The 26,582-nt window shown below is 55.2% G+C and overlaps 2 protein-coding genes and 1 long non-coding RNA gene across 6 annotated transcripts in view; 1 reads left to right on the top strand and 2 right to left on the bottom strand.

The window, feature by feature from the left end:
- Positions 1-5,752: 5,752 nt before the first annotated feature.
- On the bottom strand, positions 5,753-7,031 carry LOC118542198 (uncharacterized). The gene is made up of 2 exons (XR_004920463.2): positions 6,837-7,031; positions 5,753-6,120 (listed from the first exon to the last, which is right to left on the bottom strand). It is a non-coding gene; the product is annotated as an uncharacterized LOC118542198 (long non-coding RNA).
- Positions 7,032-12,013: 4,982 nt separating this feature from the next.
- MAFF (MAF bZIP transcription factor F) lies at positions 12,014-22,253 on the top strand. Of its 2 annotated transcripts, none has more exons than XM_036102235.2 (3): positions 12,014-12,053; positions 19,832-19,897; positions 20,501-22,253. In XM_036102235.2, exons 2-3 carry the CDS (start codon positions 19,862-19,864, stop codon positions 20,960-20,962), a joined length of 498 nt encoding a protein of 165 aa, XP_035958128.2. In that variant the 5' UTR covers positions 12,014-12,053; positions 19,832-19,861; the 3' UTR covers positions 20,963-22,253. The 2 variants fall into 2 exon arrangements, with proteins under 2 accessions (XP_035958128.2, XP_035958122.2); XM_036102229.2 differs by lacking the exon at positions 12,014-12,053 and adding an exon at positions 12,335-12,523.
- A 1,555-nt stretch (positions 22,254-23,808) lies between these two features.
- The window catches only part of TMEM184B (transmembrane protein 184B), a 46,958-nt gene continuing 44,184 nt past the window's right edge, over positions 23,809-26,582 (bottom strand). For all 3 annotated transcript variants that reach the window (XM_036102227.2, XM_036102224.2, XM_078076622.1), the window contains one exon: positions 23,809-26,214. In XM_036102227.2, coding sequence (XP_035958120.2) covers positions 25,973-26,214 — 242 coding nt within the window. In that variant the 3' untranslated portion in view covers positions 23,809-25,972. The remainder of the gene's footprint in view (positions 26,215-26,582) is intronic.

The raw sequence follows: 26,582 nt of genomic DNA on the forward strand, positions 1-26,582 counted from the left end.
CCGCCGCTGGGGCCCCGCCCCCGCGCTGCGAGCGGGGGCGGTGCGAGGAAGGCGGGGGCGGAGCTCCGCCATGTTTTCTAACTGCCCAATGGAAGGGGCTCCCAGCGCCGAGGGAGGCCGGGCTTCAGGCTGGAGCCAATCCTCCGCGGCGGGGCGCGGCCACGTCTGTGCGGGGCGGAAGGTCCGCGTGCCGGCTCGTTGGCGGACATGTCGATGAGGGGCGGGAGTCTCCTCGTCCGCCTTCCACCTCCTGAAATAGTCTGGAGCCCTGGAGCCAGAACCTACTGTTAATGACGGCTCGAAAGATAAAAGTGAAACCAGCAGAGACACAGGGCGTGGCAGGGAGGAACCTGCTTTGATTTTTGCTGGGGACCCCCACATTGAGCAAATAAGAATATGGGACGCCCGGTTAAATTAGAATTTTGGCTCAACGACCAATATTTTCTTAGTTTAAATAAGAAACACTAAGTATGGTTGTGCTAAGAAAGTATTCGTTGTTATCTGGCAGGCCTGCACCAACCTGATCTCAGGAAATATCTTAGCACTTTTAGCAGAAACGTGGGCAAATGACTTGGTCTCTGCGAACTCCTCATCCTTAATAAGGATGTTGTGACCTAGAGAGAAATTCATCTCTGTAGCTGCACATAGTGGGATTTCAACAAATGGTCGTTGTTATGATTAGTCATGGTGCGAAAGGCACACTGGCGAGTGGGTTGTAGTGATGGCTTTGCTTCTGCTGAGCGGATCATATCAACTAACACCCATACAGAGCTTCACCCCTTACAAAGTAGTTCGACTTCACATTCATCATTTCTGAAGTGTAGCTGCTCTTATCTGCACTTTACAGGTGAGGAAACTGTTCCTTTAACTGAGGTTTGAATTTTGCTCAAGAGTTTGAGCTTTGAGTTGAGAGAACTGGGTGAAGACTCAAGACTTTTCACTGAAAATATTTTGCCCTCCACACCCCAAACAAGTGAAGTTAGGACGATGGTTATCAGGGAGCTTGCAAAAGGCCAGGCATTCCACCCTCTACCAAGTGATCTGACCCAAGAAAACACGTAGGTTCAGCGGGCTGAGTCCCATTCTTCAGCAAACACCCTGGTATTCACGGTGGGTCTGCAAGACAAGTTCGGCGATACAGACACACAACTGAATCTGAAATGCAGCAAAGCCTGAGGGAGGCTGGATCAACTGTAAAAAGCCCTCAAAGATCCATGAAAGAGATTTAATCTCAGGGCCTCATGAAGTTGAGTGTCCCTCCCCTAGGTATTTCTGGTGAAAACTGTGAAATGAGTGGATAAAGCAAGAGATGAGGTACAGGGCAGTATTAGGAAGCATTGAATGAGCAAGCAATGGGAAGGGAGGAGGCAAATAAGCATGATGGGATGCACTCGGTTGGCTTTCTGTTGGATATTTGCATTGGAGCCCTTCAAGTCAAAGAGTTGCTCTTGAGGGGCTGTGCCAGAAACATCTCAGAGGGGCTTGCAGCTACAAACATCTCAGAGCAAAATGTCTGCTTTCTAGGAGCCCAGAATCGAGAGTCAGACTAGACCAAGTCCCCTCCCTCAGAGTTGGATAGAAATTTAACTAACTGGGGCGCCTGGGTGGCTCAGTCGGTTAAATGTCTGACTCTTGGTTTTGAGTCAGGTCATGATCTCAGGGTCGTGAGATCCAGCCCCACATTGGCCCTGTGCTCAACCGGCTGGGAGTCTGCTCCAGATCCTCTCTCTACCTCTCCCTCTGCCCCTCCCCCTCCGGCACACTCAACGAGCACACGCGCTCTTTCTCTCTCAAATAAATAAATCTTAAAAAAAAAAAAATTTAACTAGCTGACATGCTAATGGTGCAGCTTACACTCTTACCTTGTTGGATCCTCACCGCAGTGCTGAGAAGTAGTACTCTTGCCCCCACTTTATTGTTGAAGAAACCTACAGGTTCTGCAATGGGAAATGATCTCCTGAGTCACGTGTCAATAACAGGCAGAACCAGGGGTGCCTGGGTGGCTCAGTCAGTTAAGTGTCAGCCTTCAGCTCAGGGCGTGGTCCTGGGGTCCTGGGATTGAGCCCCGTGTGTCGTGTGTTGGGCTCCCTGCTTAGCAGGGATCCTGCTTCTCCTTCTTCCTCTGTCCCTCCCCCCTCTGGCGCGAGCTCTCTCTCTCTCTCTCTCAAATAAATAAATAAAATCTTTTAAAATAATAAATAAATAAATAAATAAAAGGCAGAATCAGAATCGGGACCTGCCTTGTCTTTTCTTTCCCTGCTCCATAGAAGTACTATGTGCCAAGCAATGTTCTTGGTGCTGAGAAAACCACAGTGAACAAAACAGACAAAAATCCCCGCCCTCCTGGTGTTTGCAGTCTTGTCGGGGGGAAAGACAGATGATAAACAAGATCAAGTCAAACATAGAGTGTGTTTTGCTAAAATCTTCGGGTGAAGTGTCATGATGTTAGCATCTTTCTTTCAAAAAACCTTGAGTGTGGAATCTGGGGTTATATGTATGACTGCCATTGCACTAGTCCTTCTATGTTTTGTGTATTTGAACATTTTTATAATTAAAAAGTTGGGGGGGAAGTACAGTATGGTAGAGGGTGATAAACACTGTGGAATAAAAGCGAGGGGCAATGTAGGGGGCGGGGTGCAGTTTTAAACAGAGTGGCCCGGGAAGACCTCACTGAGAAGGGAGATATTTAAATAAGGGCCTGGGGGCGCCAGGGAGTGAGCCTGGGAAAGAGTGTTCCTGATGGAAGGAATGGTATGAGCAAAGGCCCTGAGGCAGCAGTCTCCATGGCCTGTGTCAGGACAAGCAAGGAGGCTGTGGCGCCTGGAATAGTATGAGAGAGCAGGAGCCGGGTAGGCGAAGAGGTCAAAGGGATATCAGGGCCTGACGCACATTGTAGATCATTTTAAAACTTTGGCTTTCATTCTGAGGGAAATGGGGAGCCATGGGAGGTTTTTTTGTTTTTTTTTGTTTTTTTTTTTGTTTTTTGGCTTATTCTTTTTTTTTTTTTTTTAATTTTTTTTATTGTTATGTTAATCCCCATACATTACATCATTAGTTTTAGATATAGTGTTCCATGATTCATTGTTTGTGCATAACACCCAGTGCTCCATGCAGAACGTGCCCTCCTCAATACCCATCACCAGGCTAACCCATCCTCCCAGCCCCCTCCCCTCTAGAACCCTCAGTTTGTTTTTCAGAGTCCATCGTCTCTCATGGTTCTTCTCCCCCTCCGATTTCCCCCCCTTCATTCTTCCCCTCCTGCTACATTCTTCTTCTTCTTTTTTTCTTTCTTAACATATATTGCATTATTTGTTTCAGAGGTACAGATCTGAGATTCAACAGTCCTGCACAATTCACAGCGCTTACCAGAACACATACCCTCCCCAGTGTCCATCACCCAGTCACCCCATCCCTCCCACCCCACCCCCCACTCCAGCAACCCTCAGTTTGTTTCCTGAGATTAAGAATTCCTCATATCAGTGAGGTCATATGATACATGTCTTTCTCTGTTTGACTTATTTCGCTCAGCATAATACCCTCCAGTTCCATCCACGTCGTTGCAAATGGCAAGATCTTATTCCTTTTGATGGCTGCATAATATTCCATTGTATATATATACCACATCTTCTTTATCCATTCATCTGTTGATGGACATCTTGGCTCTTTCCACAGTTTGGCTATTGTGGACATTGCTGCTATAAACATCGGGGTGCACGTAGCCTTTCGGGTCCCTACTTTTGTATCTTTGGGGTAAATACCCAGTAGTGCAATTGCTGGATCATATGGTAGCTCTATTTTCAACTTTTTGAGGAACCTCCATACTGTTTTCCAGAGTGGCTGCACCAGCTTGCATTCCCACCAACAGTGTAGGAGGGTTCCCCTTTCTCCGCATCCCCGCCAACATCTGTCATTTCCTGACTTGTTAATTTTAGCCATTCTGACTGGTGTGAGGTGGTATCTCATTGAGGTTTTGATTTGGATTTCCCTGATGCCGAGCGATATTGAACACTTTTTCATGTGTCTGTTGGCCATTTGGATGTCTTCTTTGGAGAAATGTCTGTTCATGTCTTCTGCCCATTTCTTGATTGGATTCTTTGTTCTTTTGGTGTTGAGTTTGATGAGTTCTTTATAGATTTTGGATACTAGCCCTTTATCTGATATGTCATTTGCAAATATCTTCTCCCATTCTGTCACTTGTCTTTTGGTTTTGTTGACTGTTTCCTTTGCTTTGCAAAAGCTTTTTATCTTGATGAAGTCCCAATAGTTCATTTTTGCCCTTGCTTCCCTTGCCTTTGGCGATGTTTCTAGGAAGAAGTTGCTGCGAGCCATGGGAGGTTTTTGAGCAGAGTGACCTGATTGGATTTACATGTTAACAGATCATATCTGTTCAATTAAGAATAGACTGTAAAGGCGAGGCAGAGGCTGGGAGGCCAGTGAGGAGGCTATTATAGATACCAGGGTGAGAGATGCTCGTATGACCCATCATCCCATCTAATCATCACAGCTGTGCAATCATTACAGTTGGGTTTTGTGTCATGATAAAACTCTGTCTGTGGGAAGCTTGGCGAGATGACTCTTGAGCAGGGGTGGGCACTCTAACCCCCCGCCACCTATTCCTGTAAACCAAGTTTTCTTGGAACACAGCCACATCATTCGTTCACATGCCTATGCTGTCTACAATGGCAGAGTCGAGGAATTGTTACAAAAACCGCATGGCCCACAATGCCTGAAACATTTCTATCTGGCCCTTTAGAGAAAAAAAAAAAAATGTACCAACCCCTGTTCATAAGTTGAGTTTCAAAGGTTGAATAAGAGTTTGCCGGCTGGATTGGGAAAGTCAAAATATTCCAGGTGGGAAGAACCGTTTGGGCAAAAGTCCACACATCACAAGATTGTATGGAGGGTTTGGGGAACTACGAGAGGTTGAACATTGCTGGAATCCAGTGTGTGAGCTGGTGAGTGGGCAGTGAGCCACAGAGTTCAAGCATGAAGATTCTCGGGTGCCAGGCTGAGGATGCGGACCTTGCCCCCTGCAGCCAGTGGGAGCCCCAGTAGGGTGACAGGCAAATGATGTGGGGGAAAAAATCCCCCTGCTGCTGTAGAGAGGTGAGCAGGGGGGACAGACCACAAGGCAGCTGTGTAATGATTGCACTAATTATATGGCTTCCGAGTTGGGGGGAGGGGGCGCCATGGAGGCTTGTGCCCTCTGGAAGGGAATGAGTGCAGGTGATCTTGGGCCCTGAGGCAGCTGCAACGTGTGTTCCCATCGCAAGGAGGAAAGCCAGTCCTGGCCAGCAAAAGCAGGACTTGCCCACCCCCGGGGCCCCTCAGCCCAGCTCAGGGGCTCCCAGGGCAGACTGTGGCCTGAGGAGAGGCTGGTTCTCAGGGCCAGGGGGCCAGGGAAGCTCTGCCAAGAAGCTAGCCTGAACCTGGATCCTGAAGAGTGGGGAGTGTTTGCTAAGGCTGAGCAGAGGGCATTTCAGGCAAAGATGGGGGACCTGTGCCAGTGATTGCACAGAGTCTAGCCTCTCGGTATGGGGTCTAACACGGGGTTCTTGGGGGTCAGAGTGCACAAGGTCTTCATCCCTTTCTTCTTTCTCCTGCGCTTCTCATCCTCACTTCAGTTTCTCCAGCCCGTGCTGATGAGGCACCTACTACGTGCACAGCCTCACTCTTGGTGGGGTGGGGGCACGACAGTTACGTCTGTTCCTGTCCTTAGGGTTTGCAATTTAATACAAACTTGCCTCAAATCCACAGATAATTGTTTATTGTAAGGAAGCACTGGACTAGAGGCAAATACGGTTTTCCTGGAGAAATCACAAAATTACAAGGGATCGCATCAGACTACCAGGCAGGATAGACTAGGGAGTGCTGTAGTAACGAACAACCCTACCCCACAATTGCACTGGCTTAACACACGCTTATGTTTTTGTTCACACTGTATGTCCATCGTGGGGAGGGCTGGGGGTTCTGTTTATCAGAGTCACGTGGGAAGCGTCTTGTCAAATTTGGGTTTTGGATGAGAGGCTGGATTAGAAGGTTCTGGAGGCGGGGAGACCAGGCAGGAGGCCACGGCAGCTGTCCAGGAGAGAGATGCAGTGGCTGGAACTGAGACCATGGCTGGGAAGAGAGAATGAACAGAAGTCAAGGAGCTGAGGGCATGGAGACTTGGTGATTGCCCAGCTGTGGGAGTGAGGGAGAGGGACAAGGCAAGGATGGCAGCCTGGTGTCTCCCTAGGGTGACTGAGTGGAAGGTGGCATCTCCAGCCTATTAGGGAAATGAGGGGAGGTCCCGGTTGGACCTGGGTACGGGTTGGGGATGGCAGCCACTTGGGGAAATGTCTGTGCTGGAGGGTAGGCCTGAGGGTCTAGGGGGAGGAGAGGTGGCTTTGGGACGCTTCTGCAGGGACAGAGGAAGGGGGAAGGACAAGTGCAGGGGGTCGAGGCCGGGCTTCTCAGCTGGCCTCCCCTTCCTCAAGTGGAAGTGAGGACAAAGCAGTGCAGTTTTTCTCCCTGCTGGACCCAGGACCCTTGCAGACAGTAGCCCAGTGCAGGGACACCCTCTGCCAGCCCCCCATCACCGTGTGCCTTAGGATCTCAAAGTAGGAGGGAAGAAGACGGGTGGGCTTCCTGTACAGGATCCCGGCCAGAGCTCCCCACAGGGAGTGTTGGAGTATCCTTCAGTAAGCAGCCGCTCAGATGGCTCCCCAAAAAAGCCCAGGGGTTATGCCCAGCAGGGGCAGTGGGAGACAGCTCCGCCCTCGCATCAGACCAACCTGAGTTCGAATCCTCCTCTGCCAGGGACTGGCTGTGTGATATCAGGCTGGTTGTCTCACCTCTCAGAGTTTCGATGTCTCGATGTCTCGTCCGCAGGCATTGGTAACAGCTGACTCCCCAAACAGTAGCGAGGATTAACAGCGATCAGGTACAGCACATCCAGCAACCGGGTGCTCTCTGGGCAGTTGGTGAATCCATAAATGGGTCTGTTTCCTCCGCTCTAAAAGGAGGCTGATCATTTGTGCCCCCACTGCCCACCTACATCAGAAAGGGCTTTTGTGAGAAGGGAAAGTTAAGTTATGAAGACACTGAAATGTGATGAAAGTACAGGTAATTTGGGGGGATGGTTGGTTTATTTAGCAGGGGGAAGAAAGAGCTGGGGAAACATACACAGTGCAGACAGGTCCTAGGCACTTAGCACGGTGCCTGGCACCTAAGCTGCATCTCAGGAACACAGTAACAGTAACAAGTACTACGCAGTAAGAAGCTGCTACGAGGCATGTGAGGGGTGAAGAAGTGGGAATGAGACGAGGTGGCAGAAAGGATCCCGTGACATCACTCCCAACCAGTAGAGGAACCCACCGCAAAAGTGGGACCTGGCTCAGTGACGGAGGGCTGCCCTGCTAAGGGGGGCTGGGAAGACCCCAATGTCCGGGGACAGGAGCTCTTGGGGGCCTGGAAATCACATCTCACGGCAGGAAGGGCCTCCAGAAATCTCCAAGCCAGCGCTGGTCCCCTCCGCAGCAACCAGCCTCTAGCTATTTTTACAATGCGGGACACATTTCCTTTGAAGAAAGTTTACTGTGGTTTGAGATGGTTTCGAAATCACTGACCTAATCCTAGGCTTTCACTGCAGATGGGGAAACCGAGGCTGGGAACGAGGAATGCCCCATACTGGGATCAGCCAGGGGTGTGAATGAGCTGCAGATCCAGGCTTGGCTGAAGCCTGTCGCTGTTCCTGGGCACCTACTGAGGGTTGGGGTCCCGCAGGGATATGCTTGGGTGCTATTTGGGGGTTTGGAGCCCTGGCCAGATGAGCAGGGGATGAGCTGGACCAGTCAGAGCTGCGCAGCACTTAGCAGGCACGCCCTCCCCAGAAACTGACAACGAGGCCCCGCCCTGTGGGCAGGATGAGAGGGTGGATTAGAAGGTTCTGGAGGCGGGGAGACCAGGCAGGCCCGGCGGGGTCAGCCCTGGCTTTGTGACTTGCCCAGGGAAGAGGCAGGTTTCTCTAGGGGACTCCAGAAGACTCATCTCTCTCTCACCCAATATCTATCGATCTCTTATCCCACACTAGGCACTGTGCCACTTGCTTTTAAGTGTGAACACATTAAATTGTTTCACCATCCGTGAAGTTGGCACTATTAGTAAGCCCGGTTTACCAAGGAGGACAGTGAGACAGGGAGAGATTCAGTCACTCAGCTGGTGAGGGGTGGAGGCCAGGATCTGAGCCCTCAGACTACCCTGAGGGCCCCTACTTAAAAAAACAAAACCGAGGAAAAGAACTTGTATTTAAAAAAAAAAAAATTGCAGGAATGACAGAATTTCTGTATGTTCTTCACCCAGATTCCGCAATTGCTAATGTTTAGTCACATTATCTTTATAATTCCCTACCTATCTTGTTCCAAGCCATTTGAGAGTAAATTGCAGACACGATGCCCCTTTATCTCTAAATATTCCAACACGTGTTTCCTAAAATCAAGGACACTCTCGTACCTGACCACCAATCAGGAAATTAACATCCGTAAGAGTCTATTAGCTAGTCCACAGACCTTACTGGGACTTTACCAACTACCTCCATAATGTCCTTCATACCAACAGAAAATCCTGGATCCCACACAGCATTCAGTTGTCATGTCTCCTCTAATCTGGAACAGTCCCGTCTTTGTCTTTCATGATCTTGTCATTTTTTATATTTTTATTTTTATTTTTTTAAAGATTTTATTCATTTATTTGAGAAAGAGAGAGAGAGAAAGAGCATGAGGGAGAGGGAGAAGCAGATTCCGTGCTGAGACGCAGGGCTTGATCCCAGGACCCTGAGATCACAACCTGGAGCCAAAGGCAGACGCTTAACAGACTGAGCCACCCACGCGCCCCGATCTTGTCATTTTTTAAAGCATGCAGTCAGTTATTTTATAGGGCTTCTCTCCGCTTGGGTGTGTCTCCCATTTCCTCACGATCACATTCACTGTAAGAGCTTCTGTCAGCTGCACCACAGAAGTGATGCTGTGTCCTCTTCAGTGCATCATTCAGGGGGTACATGCGTCAGTTTGCTCCATTACTGCTGAAAGGAACTTTGATCACTTAGTGAAAGTGGTATCTGCCACGTTTCTCCACTGTAGAATGACTATCCTTCCATTTCCAATTAATAATTATATTTAGGGGGGCGCCTGGGTGGCTCAGTTGGTTAAGCATCTGACTTAGGCTCGGGTCGTGATCTCATGGTCCTGGGATGAGCCCCATGTCGGGCTCCCTGCTCAGTGGGGAGTCTGCTTGCCCCTCTCCCTCTGACCCTCCCCCCTGCTTGTGCGTTCTCTCTCTCTCTCTCAAATAGAGTCTTTAAAAAAATTATATTTATGGTAACACTTTGAAACTATAAAGTTTCGGGGTGCCTGGGTGGCTCAGTCATTAAGTGTCTGCCTTCGGCTCAGGTCATGATCCCAGGGTCCTGGGATCGAGCCCCACATCGGGATTGCTGCGCAGCGGGAAGCCTGCTTCTCCCTCTCCCACTCCCCCTGCTTGTGTTCCCTCTCGCTGTGTCTCTGTCTGTCAAATAAATAAAAATAAAATCCTTAAAAAAAAACTATAAAATTTCACATTTCTCATCAAATTTTCATATCCATTGATGATTCTTCTTGTAATCCATTATTACTAGAAGGCTTGCCTAATGGTCATTTTCTAACTCCATCATTCCTTCTACTGGAAGGAGGGGCTTTGTCTCCTATTCATTCATTCATTCATATTAGTATGGACTCATCAATTCTTCTCTTATTTAATGGGTTATGATCCATCATTACTGGGTTTTTTTTTTATATTGGAATTGTCCTAGATTTGTCCAGTAGGAACCCCCCTTTCAAGCCACAGAGCTGCCACTTTTAAATACGACATTGCACTATGTCCCTTGACCTTGACCAGAAAGGGAGCCATGTCTGTGGGCAAGCAGTCTCTGCTGCATGGGTACTGAAGTGCTGACACCCTGACGTGGGCAGGCTGGGGTTGGGAACAAAGGATTTAGGCAGCATGGTGTCCTGGGGTGTTGTGCAGGTCACTGGGGATTCATTCACTAGTTGAGCACCAAGCTCTTAAGAAGCTCATAGAAGGGGCGCCTGGGTGGCTCAGTTGGTTGAGCGGCTGCCTTCGGCTCAGGTCATGATCCTGGAGTCCCTGGATTGGGTCCCGCATCGGGCTCCCTGCTCGGCGGGGAGTCTGCTTCTCCCTCTGACCCTCCCCCCTCTCATGTGCTTGCTCTCTCTCATTCTCTCTCTCTCAAATAAATAAATAAATAATCTTTAAAAAAAAAAAAAAAAGCTCATAGAAAATGGTGGGGGGGAGGGGGCAGAGAAAGCCCAACAATCACAATCGTGCAGTTTCTCAAATCAAGAACTTCTGTATCCCAAGAGGTAATATGAGTGGCTCTGTGAGATGTGTAAATGTAGGGCAAGTGGGCAATTGGTTGGGGGAGAGGGTTGTTTGAGTGTCAAACATATTTGGTCACTTGGGAAGCCTAGTGGGCCAACCTGCATATGAAACCCAAGGCCTTCAGGAGGTAAGAGATAGTAGTCACAATCCCAGGCAGGAAGGTATAACAAGGCCTCTGAAATCAAACTCTACTATATCAAGGGACGGAGGAGCCTTGCCGGTGACCAAGGCCCCACACAAAGACCACCTAGTCGAGGTCCTATGCCTTACACAGTAAAATAAGGTAGGTGCTGTGATGTCAGTTTCATAGAAGATGTAGCTGTTGGAGTGACCGGCCCTTCAGGCAATGAAAATAGCATGAGCAAGAACAAGGGGGATAAACCGCAACACACCCCCATTTTGCCCCCCCCAAAGCTGCCCCTTTTGAGTGGAGCCCCAGGCACTGAATATAACCCTCACATTTATACTGGAACCCACTCAGTCGGGCACAGCCCCAACTGTCTGGACCAGGTCCAGATTCAAATTCCAGTTCTTGTACTTCCCAGCTGGGTGACTTTGGAAAGTCACTTGACCTCTCTGAGCCTCCACTAATATATTTCCTCAACATGTATTTATTGAGGGCTCACTATGGACCGGGCACTGCTCTAGGCACAGGACCTGCAGTGGTGAACACGGTAGACAAGAAGCTTACATTCTGTTTGGGGAAGACAGACATTAAATAGTAAGCAAATATAAGCAAGGTAATACCTTATGGAGATATTAAGGTTAATATAAGAACAGATTTCAGAAGTGGGGGCTCCTTTAGGCAGGGCAATCAGGAAAGGCCTCTCTGAGGCAGTGACTTCTAAGCTGACCTGAGAGATGAGAAAGAGCCTGGCCGTGAACAGAAGAGGACATAGCTAGGGCAAAGGACCCGTGGTAGGAATAAGCTAGGTGTGTTTGAAAGACAGTAGGAAGGGCAGTGTGGCTGAAGAGTAGTGGGTGAGGGGAGAACAGAAGGTGAGGCTGTGGAGTTGGGTAGAGGCCAGATGGCTTAGGGCCTTATAGACCAAAAGGAGGAGTAGAGTTTATATTCTAAATGCAAAGGGAAGCCATTGAGGGTGTGAAACCAGAGGGTGGGAGTGTGTCAAAGAATCTGATCCTTGTTTTAAGAACTTTGATGTGTGAAGAAAGCCTTTGGGGGCAAAGTGGGGAGGCTATCAGGAGGCTTGCTGCCATTGTCCAGGTAAGTTGATGGTGGCTGGACCAGGTGGTAGCACTGGGGGTGGGGAAGAGTGGTCAGATGCCGGACAGTGTTGGAGGCAGAGCCCCCTGACTAGTGGGGAAGAAGGGAGGAAGAGGAATGGGCTTGAACAACTGCAGCTGGGAAGTCTGGGGGTACCGGGGGCTGAGGTAGGGTTGGTGGTCGGGAGTTGGATTTTTGCCATCCTCATCTGGCTCCCAGCTAGAGGTGCAGAGTGGCCAGTCTAGAACTCAGAGAAGCTCTTTGGAGATCATGGGCATATGGTTGGCATTTAAAACCACGGGACTGGATGAGATCATTAAGGCAGAGGGTGTAGGTTGAAAGGAGAAGAGGCACGGGGCTGTCGACTGCAAAAGGAGACAAATGACACCTCCGCCCACGCGGCTCTCGCGAGGTATCACGTGAACGCACCCAGCCGATGTTCTAACAGGGGTTGAGAATCCCGGCCGCGCAGAGGCCTTGTGGAGGAGGGGGCTCGGGGGGAGGGGAAGGGAATTGGGGCCTCGTGTGGGCGGGGCCTGCCGGGGGCGGGGCCTGCCGGGGGCGGGGCCGAGAGCCCGGAGGCCGCTCCGGGGCCGGAGGGATCGCCGGGCGGTGACGTCACCGCATGACTGGGTTTTTATGAATGAAAGGAATCCTGTGAGTGAGTAATTCCGGGAAGCTCGCCTTACAACTCCGCGCCGCCCCCCGCGCCGCCCGCCCCACAACAAAACTCGGCGCGGCGCTCTCGGGAGCCCGGCTCGGAGCGACCGGCGGTCGGGACCGGAGGGGAGACGGACCAGGGCGCGGGCCGGGACGGCAAGCCCGGACGGCAGCGGCAGCCGCGCGTGCCCGGGGCGCCAGGCGAAGCGGGCCGAGAGGCGGGTGAGCGACGCGGGTCCGAGGCGGGGACGGGCGCGCGAAACCCCAGGCGGCAGGGTCTCCGCGCCCGGGAACGTGCCTGGGGCGGGGCGCCGGGGCCCGCTTCGTCGGCGCTCTGGTGTATCCCTCGCCCGGACTGGGGGGCGTTCGGGGGGCGGGGGGTGTGGGGGGAGCGGGGGCCGGAGGTCCGGGAGGACCGAGACGGGGCCCAGGCGGGCTTGGCGGGGTGCGGTGGTGACGGGCCCCTTCTGGGGGCGCGCGCGGGGAGGCGGCCGAGCGGGGCAGGAAGGGGCAGCGCAGGCCGGCGAGCGTCAGCGTCCGCCCAGGCGGGGCCGGGGGCGGTGTGTGCACGTACGTGACTCGGTGAGAACAGTCCCTGGACCGGTGCCCGCGGGCCGTGCGTGCGCGGTTTGTTTACGTCCGAGGGCGGGAGTGCGTGTGTGTTTCCCGGGCCAGTGTCCCACGTATCTTGCCCGGTGCGTGCGTGAGGTGGGGTGGGGAGAGAGTGAGAGAGAGAGTGTGTGTGTGTGTGTGTGTGTGTGTGTCCTGTCCCGCCCGCGTGCTGCCAGGGCGGTGAAGACCCTGGGGCCTGTGTACCAGCCCTGTGTACCTCGGAGTGTGCCCACAGGAATAAACGCGGAATAAGGATTCGATCGAGGGAAGTGGCCCGTTCCATGGTCACACGGGGGTACGGGAATTCTCCCTCGGGCTGTCCCCTTCCGACCAGCCCGCAGCCAGGCCCTTGCTGTCCCTGGAGTTTCCCAGGGACACGGCCATGTGACTGCGGTGTTTGTCCCCCGCCCTGAGCCAGCGGCGCCTGCAGCCACAGGGTGGGGCAAAGTATCAAAAGCCCCACCCGGCTGGGCTGGGGGGTGAGATGAGAGGGCCACCCCTGGCCTCAGCACCCTGATGGGTCTGGCAACAAAGTGGGCTGATGCCTCTGTCCTTGTCCCTGGGTTTTCCAGCTGCCTGGGGAAGGCAGACCCTGGGGACTCTCCTTCATCCCCAGGGTTGCCCATCCCGTCCCTCTCAGGAGGAAGAAGGGCCAGAAAACCCACCACAAAGGTGGGAGGTGGGAAGGAATCCCTGGCCGTCTCTCTTTGGTGGTTACTCTTGGCTGGTCCTGGTTCTGGAGGTTGTACCTGATGGGCTGGGGAGGGTGAGACCAGGATGGGGTGGAGCTGGTTTCTGCTCTCCTGCCGGTTTCAGTTCACAGGTGGGATTAGTCAGATGGACCTATTGATGGTTGGACCTGAGGAGCTAGTTGAAGGCCTGGGCCAGCCCTAGGACCCAGAGTCCTCACCCTGGGCTAGGCATGGTCAACAGGCAGTGGCAGAGGTGGTCTTGGTCCATGAAGGGTTAATATGTGAGGGGAGGGGCCCTGACCTAGCCTCCTCTGCCCATTAGCCCTGTGGGATGAGATGGGGGTTAGGGATGCTTTGGTCCTATTCTGCGCCGCTCCCACCCACAGAGCTTAGAATGGTGGGGGTGGGGTGGTAATTGAACTTGCTGGGGTGAGAAACCAGATGATCTTTTAACCGTGATCTTTGAGCCCTGGTGAGCTCTGCTCCCACAGGTGGGAATTTGAGTGTCTCCGTCTGCAGCAGGAACTAGGCAATATGCGGGGTGGCAGGATGGGTGTAGAATGGGGACGTATGGCAGCCCCACACACTGCCTATTTTCCAGGGGACCTGTGAGAGAAAAGAAGAGCCCACAGCCCCAGGCTGGAGCCAGGGATGTCCAGGAGTATAGGGTTTTAGTAAGGGAGGTGGCAGCCAGGAGCACAGGAACCAGGCAGGCCCATCCTTCAAAGCTGGGCAGGAAACATCCCCCAGTAGGGCGGGGGGTCAGGGGACAAGGGGAAGTGGCTGGGTGGCTCACAGATGGAAAGCTAGCACTGAGAGTTTTGACCTCCCACTGAATCACCTCTGGGCCTTCCCTAGGGCCTGGGACCCAACATGGGTTCCTGTGCCTCCCTCAGTCCTGACATTTTTACCCTGCGTTGCCATGGAGCCTGTCATGGGCCAGATGCTGGGAATGAGATGGTGAACAAACCAGATCCAGAGCCTGCCCTCTGGGACCTTATGGTTGAGGAAGGGGAGACAAAGTTGAAGAAAGAGCTACCAAATTAAATGCAAAACCACAGCTGAGATGGGTAGTATGAGGCAGAAGGTGCTGTGATTTGAAAGTATATAACAGGACTCCGACTTAGCCAGGGCAATCAAGGGAGGCTTCTCTGAGGAGGTGACCAGTGAGCTGGGCTGTCAGATGGAGGGATGGTCATCTATGAAGCCCTTAAGGGCAGGGGCTGTGATTCATCTTTGGGCCTTTGGGACCCAGCAACAAGTCTGGCACAGAGTAAGTGCTTCTTGGGGGTTTGCTGATGAAACGAATGAATGAGCATTAGGTCCATGTCCTGGAAGAACTCCACAACATTTGGAGAAAAAAGGTCTGGGAACCCCAGAGAAGCAGGAAGCCCGAGGGGGTTCTTGAAGCAGTCTCTCAAAAGTGAGCAGATCCTTCAGGACCCACGGGCCATCCTCCCTCACACGCACGCACACACATGCACGCACGCACACAGACACACTCCCTGTGGGAAATGTACAGGGATGGTAGAGCTTACTGTCCTTTCCTTCACTTGTTGTGAGCATGAGGATCCTGGGAGAGAGCAGAGAGAGAATCCAATGGAGACCTGGGGGCCCCACTGGCAGGCTGGAGGGGAGGCTGGCCTGGCAGGGTTTTGAAGTGGGCTGAGCCTGGGCAGGTTTGTAGGTTTGTGTCAGCCCTCAGCAGTGCTCCCTCTGACAGCTCTGCCGGGAGGACGGATGGCAGGGCCAGCAGTGGAGGCAAGTAAGACCAGAGGCCAGTGAGGAGGCAGCTGTGGTCATAGTTCCGCTGAAAGGGGAAGTGGTCCCTGGCTATGAGGGTGGAGCAGAGGGATGGTCAAGGCTGACGGTCTCAGAGTTTGTGTTCTCATCCCCCTGCCTCCAAGAAGCCTTCCCTGATTGCCTTTCCCTTCCTCCAGGGCCTCCGCTCTGTTGGTGGTCTTGGAGCTCCATTCTGGACCAGAATCTGACACTCACAACTCCAAAATAAGCAGTGCTGGGAGGCACTCTAGGCTCGGTGGAGGGTTGGGCATGATGGGAAACTGAGGCCCAGAGAGGGGAGTGACCGATCTGAGGCCGCGCGGTGCGAGTGGGTGGTGGAACCAGAGCTAGACTGCAAGGCCCCTGCTTCCCTGCGGTGCTGGGTTCTCCCAGCTTTGCTCCCCTTCCAGCAGGGAGGAGGCTCTACCAGCGCTGGCTGCCAAGGCCCAGGAAAACACATTTTTTCCCTCTGTCCTCACAGAGGAAGCAGAATGGTTCAGCAGCCAGAGAGGAGCCCAGGCCAGTGGGTGGGCCGTCTACAGGATGTCTCTGGAGTGGACTAGGGGCCAGAGAGGGGAGAGCAGGAGGGCTGGTGGCTGCTGACGGGGCCAGGCCCGCCGTCAGTCCCTGAGAGTAAGCTCATTCTCCGTGCCTCCAAAAGAACGCTGGGAACCTGCAGACCTTGGAGTTCGCCTCTGCTGGCCTCAAAGGGAAGAAGAGAAAAAACAGGGGTGGGGTGGGCAAGAGATGTGGGGGCTGGCACTGAATAAAGGGCCTTGAACTGGGGGGTCAGGACCATTTACCTGCTGTGTGACTTCAGGCAAGAGATGCCCCTCCCTTTTGGGCTAAGTGAGGAGGCAGGGCCAGATGCCCTCCAGGGGCCTTGCCCGTGTGACCCCAGCCAGCCAGGAGATGCGGAGGCCAAGCAAGGTCCCAGCGCCTGCTACCGGCCTGACCCCTCCTGGACGGACTCAGCCATTCTAATAACCCCCAGGTGCTCACGGGGCTCTACATTTGTACCTCTTGGCAGGTATTTTCTGATCCTACAGTTGCAATAGTGGAGACCCAGAGAGGTGGGCCTTGCCCCAGGTCACACAACCTGGAGAAGACAGAGATGGGGCTCAAACCCAGGCTGGCCTCAATCCATTGCTCCTTTCCTTGCGTCCCATACCCCAGCTGGGGGCCAAGCATCATGAGGGTGGAACCCCTTCTCCCTTCCCATCTTCCTGGCATCTGTGTATAATCCTTGCCATGTGGAAGCAAGGAAGCAGATGGAAAGGAGGAAGAGTTGAAGACAGGGCAGGGGGTTTTTCTCCTGGACAGTGTTCAGCGAGGCTTGGGCTTGGCGCTCGGTTCAGACACTGACAAGCTGGGTCATGGTGTCAGAGACCACCCACCCACATCTCACCAGTGCCTGCTCCCCGGCCAGGCCCTGTGCTGGTGGCCTCAGCACCCAGAACTGCTTCGGCCTGCTCCCTGCCGCGGAGCTCCCTGTCCGGTGGGGAGACAAGGAAACAGACCGTTACAAGACGGGGAGAAGTGCTAGGGTGGGCGGTGCCTGAGAAGTTCTGTGGATCCGGGAGGGCTTCCTGGAGGAGGAAGGATGAGTAGGAATCTTCCAGATAAAGTCAGGGGAGAAGTGGCACAGGGTGTGGAGTGGCCCAGAGGCAACAGAGTGTGGGAGAGAGGAAGTGAAAGAAATTCGGTGTGGCGGAGGTGCCAAACGGAGGTGGGCAGGGCTGGCAAGCCTGGGATGCCACGCAGGTGGGCCTGGACTCTGTCCCAGGGATAGTAAGGAGCCACGGAAGGTTTTCCTCTGGGTGGTGACATGGTCAGAGTCACATGCTGGAAAGATCCTCCGGTTGCTGTGTAGAGGATGAGTGGAAGCCAGCAGGAGAGCATTCTAGGCCCTCCCTAGGTGTGTGTGTGTGGGGAGAGGGGAAGCGGCCCTTTAAGAGGACTGCATTGAAGGGCAGGATTGATGGGGGTGGTGTATGAGGGTCTCTAGTGGCGTCTGTGAAAGCCCAGGGTCCTGACTTCGGACTTTCTGGGCCCCAGAGACACTACAAGAAGCTTGGATGGCTCTGAAGACCTTCCCAGCCCGAGGGCCTTGGTGGCTGCCTTTATGAGGGGATCTCTTCAAAGGCCACCTTCCCCTTCCTGTCCCACTCCTTCCCTCTGGGGTGTCAGAGCCCCCGGCTGTATGGGCCCAGAGTTGCTGGGGGTCTCCAGAGAAGCCTGGGGCTTTCTGCGTCTCGGCCCAAGTCACCCTGAGAATTCAACCACCATTACTTGAGCATGTGCTGTGTGCCGGGCTCTGGGCACTGGAGATGCGGCAGAGGACAAGGCAGAATCTTGGCTGCCGTGGAGCTGGGCCTCTAATGGGGAGGCAGACACTGAGCAAATATGTACAATAGATGAATGAGAATATATACAGTGGAAAGTACCATGGAGAAACGTGAGGTAGGGAAGGGAGGTGGAGAGAGAGAGAGAGAGAGAGAGAGAGTGTGTGTGTGTGTGTGTGTGTGTGTGTGTGAACCAGGGGCTGGGAATTCTAAATGGAGTGAGAACAGGAGATTTGAAGAGACCCGAAGGTGAGAAACAAGCCTGGTGGCCATCTAGGAGAAGAGAAAGCCAGGCCCAGGGAACAGCCAGTGCAAAGGCCCTGGGGAGGAGCATGCGTGGGGTATGTGAGGAACAACAAGGAGGAGGGTGTGGCTGGAGCAGATTGGGGAAGGGGAGCCAAGCAGGAGCTGAAGTCAGAGGCCTATCAGGGCCACATGCAGCGGCTTGTGGGCCATTGTGATGACTTTGGCTTTTACTCCCAGTGAGGTGGGAACTGTGGGAGGGTCCTGAGAGGGAAGTAACATGAGTTACCTAACACACTCTGGGTCACCCCTGGGGAAACTGAGGCACAGAGTGGTTACCTGATCGGCCAGAATCAGAGCTAGTGGGGGGAACCACCATCAAAAGGCCCCACGGGTGTCTGGCACCAAAGTCCATGCACTTTGCATTTCTCCACAGCGTGTCCCAGGGACACCCGGACCTGTGGGAATGTGTCAGAGGCCGAGCTGAGGCTGTGAGGTGGGCCCCACAGAAAGCTCGAGAAACCAGGGTTTGGACCCCGTTTGCCCCTGCTGCTCTCTAGCATCCTGGGTACTGCAAATGAGATCGATAGGCTACTGCATCTCAGACCACAGGGCATCTTCCCGCCTGTCCCCTTCGCTCCTCACCACCACGCCTCCCCATGCGGATTATCAGATGAGGAAACGCAGGCTAACAATCTGCTGGGGACAGAGAGGACTGCTGCTTTCAAGGGGGCTTTGGGAGGCAGTCCCCTTCTCGGCCCTGAGCAATGGCCACGGGCCTCCAGAAGGTACCCTCCATGTCTCCCCAATGCCGATGTCTGGCATACAGTAGATGCTCAAAAAATATTTGTTGAAGGGACATGGAACTTTCAGGCCTGCGGGGGAGACACTGAGGGCCACTGGACCCCTCATCGGTTTAGGGGATGGCTGCCCTGTCTGCCCAGGACGGTGCTGAATTAGTGTTGGGTAGCTGCCAGGCGGGGAAAGCTTTCCCAAGACAGATTCGGATGAGGAGGGCGTGGGCTAGGGGAGAGGGGAAGGGACTGGTTACGTGTTATCTTGATGGGCTGCAGGTTGGACTCTGAAAAGTCATTGACTAGCATATATATATATATATATATATTTTTTTTTTTTTTTTTTTTTTTTAAGTAAGCTTTATGCCCAGCATGGGGCTCGCTCATGACCCTTAGATCAGGAGTCGCATACTCTACCAGCTGAGCCAGCCAGGTGCTCCAAATATGGTTTGTGTACTTTGCTGTATATAGGTTATACTTTAGTGAAAAGTTAAAAAAAAATCAAAGAGGCATATCTGGACCCCATGTGGGAGAATGGCTGGCTGGGGGGGGGGGGGTCCATGCTTATTTATTGAGCACCTGCTATGTGCCAGGCACTGATTGAGGCACACTGATGCCATGGTAGCACAGGCAAGACCGAGTCCTCCTGAGTTTGCATTTTGGTGGAGGAGAGGTGGGACAGAGATAACCAAGTAACCAAACAAAATAATTGCAGAAGAGGTGACTCTGAGGGTCAGCAAATGGGGTGATGTCATGACACAGGAGGTGTTTAGCAGGGATGGTTAGACCACTTCGAAGAGGTGACATTTTTTGGCAAAGCTCTCAATGAAGAGTCACTGTGAGGAGGTAAAAGGAAGACAGCAGTAAAGAGAGCAGCAAGTGCAAAGGCCCTGAGGCTGGAATGAACCATTCAAGGGGGCCAGTGTGGCTGGACCATTGGGACAGAGAAAGGTGGTATGACAGGACTTCCAGAACAGCAGAGGCCTTGAATGCCAAGGTAGTGAGTTTGGGTTTTATTCAAAGTAGAAAAAAAAAGTGATCTTGGTCTCCTCTCTCTCCTAGGTCTCAGCCCAGAGGGCACCTTCTGCAAACATGTCTGTGGATCCCTTATCCAGCAAAGCCCTGAAGGTGAGGAGGCAGCCCCTGTTGTCCCTGTCCTCCCCCTCCCTCCCTGCCTAGGCTCACTGTCCCATCCCAACTTCCCAACTTCAGTTCCTGGAATCCTCAAGGGTGGCTCAGCAGGCTTCAGGTGTTCATGAGGCCCCGGGAAGGGCCCTGGGCTGGAAACCAAGAGGCCTGGGCTCTGGTGGTAGGCTGTGTGCCTCCTGGGACAGGTCACTTCCCTCTCTGGGCCGGCTTCCCCATCGGAACCACGCTTACTGGGCTAGAGAGGACTTAAAAGGTGCTTTCTGGACCAGGTTTCTCTGGCTGAGTCCAGGCTGGGGCACTGGGTTAGAATTTGGGCCAAGCCCCCGCGTGGTGGTTCCTTTTGTGTTCAGATCCCGGTTTGGCCCAGTTTCCCCTTTCTGGATTCCTTGCCCTCCCGTTTGGGGCCTTGGAGCAAGTCCAGCCTCTAAGTCTGGGCCTATGGTGGTGAAGGGGGAGCATTGGGGGGTGGGTGGGGGGAGCCGTCTCCAGCACCTGCTGCGCGCCAGGCCCTGGGCCGGGGCCCACAAGCAGGGCGCGAACCTGGGCCTCAGTTTCCCCATGTGCCCAACATGCTGCCCCCAGATCAAGCGTGAGCTGAGCGAGAACACACCGCACCTGTCGGACGAGGCGCTGATGGGGCTGTCGGTGCGCGAGCTGAACCGGCACCTGCGCGGGCTCTCCGCCGAGGAGGTGACGCGGCTCAAGCAGCGACGCCGCACGCTCAAGAACCGCGGCTACGCCGCCAGCTGCCGCGTGAAGCGCGTGTGCCAGAAGGAGGAGCTGCAGAAGCAGAAGTCGGAGCTGGAGCGCGAGGTGGACAAGCTGGCGCGCGAGAACGCAGCCATGCGCCTGGAGCTCGACGCGCTGCGCGGCAAGTGCGAGGCGCTGCAGGGCTTCGCGCGCTCCGTGGCCGCTCGTGGGCCCGCCGCGCTCGTGGCGCCCGCCAGCGTCATCACCATCGTCAAGTCGGCCCCGGGGTCCGGGACCGGGGCGGGCCCGGCCTCCGGCCCCGCCCCCGGCCCCGCCCCCGCCGCCTGCTCCTAGTGCCCGCCCCGCCCCACCCCCTGCCAAGCCACGCCCCTCCGACCCCCGCTTCCTTCCCAAAGTGCCTAAGCGTGGTCTCTGTCCCCAGGTGCCATTTCTCTGCAGCCACCAGCCCCCCCCGTGGCGAACACATGATCGCTCCCGAGCCTGCTGTCTTCCTCGTTGTGGTCCCTATAACTGGGTCCTAATAGGTGGCCCCCGGGTGGGACAACTTTGGTGAGAATGGTAGGGTGGTGTTGGGAGTCTGGGGTCTCTCTTGGCTGAAAGTCCAGCCTTCTTAGACTGGGAGGATGGGATACAGAGCGGATTAGAGAAGGGCTGTCCCGGAGAAGAGGGCTACCCCTCATTTTGTAAAGCATTTGCTCAGATCATACCCTAGCCCCTCCGCACCCTCCCAGGACTCAGGACTAGGTCTGGCTCCTATATGTGTCTCCTGGGCCTGGGAAGCTGATGCTCCCACCTCTGCTCTGGGCCTGGGGGTGCCTGACCTTCCAAAGCTGGGAGAATCATCAGACATCACCCAGTGAAGGCCAGTTAACAGGGCAACAGGCCTCCAGCAGACAGGCCGGTGCTCAAGGCCATCTGTGCGTCTGGCTGAGCTGGAAAAAGCCAGGTCTCTTCACTGCTGCCCTGAGATTCCAGCCAGTGTACCAGCCGGGGTTGTCAGGGGCATTGTGGCCGCGGACTGGAAAGGATGATGGAAGGGCCTCCCTGGCCTGGGAGCCGCCTCTGTGAGTTAGGGGAAGAGAAGTAGAGGGCCTGAGAAGGTGATACGGATGGAAGAGATGGAAGGAGCTGGCCAGTCAAAGAGAAAGGGGACCAAGGAGGCGACCATCGACTGTGGCAGGTGGGAAGATGAGAAGACAGATCCTGAGGTCTTGCAGCCAGGAGTGGAGGTCCCGAGAAGGACCACTGTGGCTTGGGGGCTGGCCACTGCCATTGACTGCCATTCTCCTGGGGAGCCCAGCCCCAACCCTCCCGCCCTGTATACAGCTGTTTATTTATTGCACGAATCTAAGTTATTCTCCCCAGCCAGAAACCTAGCACCCACTCCCTGGGAAAAGTGGTGTGTGGCCCTGTGCTGGACTTTGTATTTTATATCTGCAAATAAATCACATTTTATCTTATATTTAGGGAAAGCCGGATGGCAACAACCAAAAAAATGTTTAAAAAAAAAAACTTGCCCGGCCCCCAGAATTTATTTATTTTCTGACTTACAGTAAGCGAGTTATCCGCCTTCTGTATTTTGTAGACTTTCTGAATAAAGTCAAGTTCTCTTTTTCCACAGTGACGAAGTGTAAGTCCCTGGGCTATGGGTTTTTTTGGGGGGGTGGGATGGGTGGGATGGGTTCTGAATGAAGGACTGAAGCTGGAGTTCTGTTTTCAACCCCAGGCAGGCCCCTCTGCTGGAGGGGAGGACTAGCTCTTGCTTTGGGGGGGTGGTTTGGAGGGGGGTTGGTGCTAAAACCTCTGTTCTTCGGTCTGGTTCCCTGGAGCCTCCCAGGGGAAGACAAAGCCAGGAGGACAATGAAATGTAGGGTTAAATCCCTGGCATCCCTTCAGTGAATAAACAGTCCCGCCCAGAGGAAAATTCCCGGATTTAAGAGTAATCTTTCCAGCACTTTCCCACCGAGGCCTGACTTTACACAGCCAAGTAGAAAATATTTTCCCCATGTTCCGGAAGGCACAGGGAGGCCGAGAGAGAAGTGGCTTCTTCAGTCCCAGCCTGCAGGCCTAAAAGGCGACCCTGTGTCTCATCTTAGGCTCTGACTCGCTGTAATCTCAGCCCAATCTGCCAGCCCTTCGGGGACAGCCTGAAAAGGAGTGGAGGGTACAGTGGTCTGGGGGTCAGGGAAATCGGGGTTTGAATCCAGGTGTGCCTTTTTCTAGCTGTGTGGCATCTGATGATTTATTTCTTTAGCTTCTTGCAGCCTCGCTGTACCACGAGGACCTAGGTGTGACAAGCACCGGGAGCCCGAGGGGCTGCAAGCTTTAACGTGCAGCGCAGACGTTCACAACAGCGCGCACACACGCACAAACTGCAGTGAGGGGGGTTTCTGTCCAGAGAGGTGGCGGGGCTGGGCTGAGGGAAAAGGCCACGTCTGTGGCAGCTGTGGGCTTCGAAAGTTGGGGAAGGGCCAAACCACACGGGTTGGCTGCGCCCACTGGCCTTTCGCCCCCTCTCAGGTTGAGGCCCGCCATCCTGACCCCATCCTGGGATGCTGAGCTCAGGCCTGTGCGAAAGGGCAGCAGGAAGCCACGGGCGGGACAAGTGGAGTTTCGTGGCTGGCTGGGAAGTTCCCCGCCCACGCCGCATTCCTGAGCACTCCTGTCAGCAGGCCAGCCCCTCCTCCCCAAAGGCGGGGTGGCCGGAAGGTGCCCTGTGTGGCCAGGCACCTGGCCTGGCAGCCCGGCTCCAGAGGCGGGGGGGGGGGCGGGGGGGGGGCTCAGGGAGGCAGGAAGATAGCCCTGGAAATCTCTTCAAGCCCCTGGGAGACACCTGTAGGAATGGGGCTGCCCGCGTTCCGGCGGGGCCCCCTCTGGCTGGCTGACAGAAGGGGCAACGGAGCATCAACCCACTGCACACACCAGCACGGGAGGGTGGGGAGGGGGGGCCCCTTGTGACCAAAGCTGCCCCTGGGTCCCCCCGAGACCATTCGTCCGGGGGGGAGCCTGGACCTCAGTGTCCGTCTCCGGCACTGTGCATTCCCCCATCACCTACACATCGTGCCCTGGAAGGAAGCCAGTTTCTTAGGAGACCCCTGCCCACAACCGCCAAACCCAGCCCCAAACACACACTCGGGCGGCGGGGAAGAGGAAGGAAAAAACCGCACCCACAGGCAGAAGAGATTTCAATACAATCTATATTATCTCATATATATATATTTCTCACTTTATTTGCTCACTTCTGTCACGCATTTAAAATGTCACAGAGACCAAAATAGAGCGGCTTTCTGGTGGAATTCATGGCAGTCATACACAAGATACAAAACTAGGGGACTCTGTCCTCTCATACATCATCCAGTTCGGTTTTCAAGTATTTTTTATGTACAAAGATCTACTCTATCGAGGGGGGGAGGAGGAATTTAAAAAAAAAAAAAAAAAGGTTATGCATCCTAGGAAGGAAGGGTGGAGTGGGCGGGCACGCGTTCCCGGCCCTCGACTCCGCTGGAGTCCCCCCCACCCCCGTGTCCCCCCCACGAACCATGCTAGCCAGCAAGTGCCAGGGTGGGCCAAGAACAGGGGGCAGGGAGTCGGCAGCACACTTTGGCCTGGAAGGAGAATCACACAGATTTGTGAAAGCAAAGGGGGGAGTGGGGACCGAGGATCTCAGACGGCCTGCTCCCACCTACCGCCTTCCTGGGCAGCTTGGTACCAGCTGGCCAGGCCCACCGGACAGGCCTCTGTGACCCCGGGGGGGCTGGCTTGGTCACAGGGCCAAAGGCAGCCTGGGAAGACGACTGGGGTGGAATCCCCCACCGGGCCCTTGGCACACTTCATTCCAGGAATGAACGAAAAGGAAGAGACTCCACGGTGAAGTTCCGGTGCCACAGGCCGGCGCCCTCCTCACCGTACCACCTTCTCCAGGCTGTTACAGCCCAAACCCAAGTGCCATCTGGGTTCCAAATGACAGAACGCTCCGCCTATAGGAGCTCCTCCTAAGACAGTGGCCGGTGTAAGCCGGCCTGCCTGGGGGCTCTGGCCCTCGGAGCCTCCGGGTATATGGGCGTGGAGGTGAGCGAGGGGAGGGGACTGGCGATCCTGGCCACCCCTAAGGCCTGTCCAAGGGTGCTTGGCCCAGCGCAGCAGGATCCTCTGAGTGCCAGGAGCTTGATAGGGGCCCCCAGGGAGTGTCTGCGGCCAGACAGACTGAGGGCCTAGGAAGGGGCAGCTTTCATATGTGACTAAGGCACAGAAGAGATGGGCCGAGGGGCCAGGCGAGGCAGGACACCAGGCCCTGTGTGGATACGGCGCCAGGGAGAGGAGTCTGGGGTCACTCCTCCCACTTCCCAGCTCCTTGCTGCACGCCCCCTCCTTCCATCCTCTCTCCCATAGGACTGTTCCTCCAGAAGCTGGTCTGACATGTGGAGACTCAGACCCTTCCCCTGAAACGGGAAGGAGAAGCCCTAGGGAGAGACCAGGACCCTGTGGAGGTTCTCATTGCTCAGCCTGGGAAGGAGGGGCTGGGAGCCGCCAACCCTTTCAGCAGCCTGGAAGCAGGGGCTCTGCCCAAAATGCTCTCCAGAAGACAGACCCCAAGTGACAGGGCAGCGTGGGCCGCTGGCTGCCCTCAGCAGGCCAGGAGGAAGGGGCATGAGGCAGGCAGGCAGGGCAGCCACGGAGAGGACACCCAGGCTGCTTGGAGAGGCCTCGTCAACAGAAGAGGGGCCCAGATGCACCTGAGTGCCCTTCCGACGTGGGACACGTGGCTCTTGGTGCCACTCTGGTCCTTGCAGCATGCCAGGCAGGCCTGGGTCAGGAGGGGCGGCGGGGAGCATCTGGGTTCCCTCCTGCCCCTCTGGGCCAGGGTGAGGCTAATCTAGCGTGGACAGGGGGCACGAGGGCGGGAGCAGGCAGGAAAGAGCCCAGGTCAGAGTATTGCACGGTGTTGGGGGCAGGGCTTAAGTCTCATGGGGGAGGGGGTGAGCCGCGTGGGGGCTGAGAGGGCCGCGGCCGCTGGTCCACCATGACCACAGCTGGTCCCACCATGCCGCCGCAGGACAAGCCACAGGGGCACAGCAGTCGCGCGCAGCGTCCTCTGTCCCTCGCCTGGAAGCAGGGGTGGCCTCGTATAAATATTCCTGAAGGCTCGTTGTGAGCCTGGGCGGTCCCCTGGGCCCACAGCTTCTGGCTGTTCCTCCGGAAGCGACAGGTGAGTGTTTCTGGTCCAATAAATTAACGGGCAACGCCAAAGCTGTGCCAGGCTGCCTCCCGGCCCGCGCGCGGGGCTGGAGGGGGGCACACCCTGCCCTGGGCCAAGGTGCCAGTCCTCCCCACCAGCAGCCGCACCTAGAACTCGTCATCAGAGCTAAGCAGCAGAGTCTTCTCATTGTCGCGGGCGCCACTGAGGCTGTGGGAGCGCGAGAGGCTGTGGGCGCCGCCGCGCCACGCGGGCCCGGGCTCCAGGGTGGACTGCTGCGTGTACTGCTGGTAGGCGGGCGAGAAGTTGTGGATGGCGTCCTGCACGATGTCGTGTGGGTTCATGGTCTCCTTGAGGCTGCTGGAGATGCTCTTCATGGGGGCGCAGCGGCCTGCAGGGTGGGAGCCCAGAGGCGGGGGGTGAGCGGCTGGGGTGGCAGGGAGCCCCTTGTCCTGGGACCGACCCCCACCCCGAGGCTCTGTCACCCGACAGAGAATGGGGTCCCGGGCACAAGGAGGCACAGGCAAAGAGATGGCTCCTCTGGCTGGGGCGGAGAGTGCAGGTGAGCAGCCTCGGGGGGCTGGCAAGTCTGGCTGGTGGGAAGGGACCCAGGGTGGAGAACGGAGGCCGGGAGGGTCGGGGGAGGGGCCCCGGAGAGCGAGCCCCGCCCCCTCCCCGGGGTCCCCCTTCACTCCTGGGAGCAGAGCGCACCAGAGCCCGCAGACCAGCTCTGTCAGGACAGGGTGTCTGCCGGCACCC

This window comes from Halichoerus grypus, chromosome 6 (assembly GCF_964656455.1).
Source record: "Halichoerus grypus chromosome 6, mHalGry1.hap1.1, whole genome shotgun sequence".
NCBI lineage: Eukaryota > Metazoa > Chordata > Mammalia > Carnivora > Phocidae > Halichoerus > Halichoerus grypus.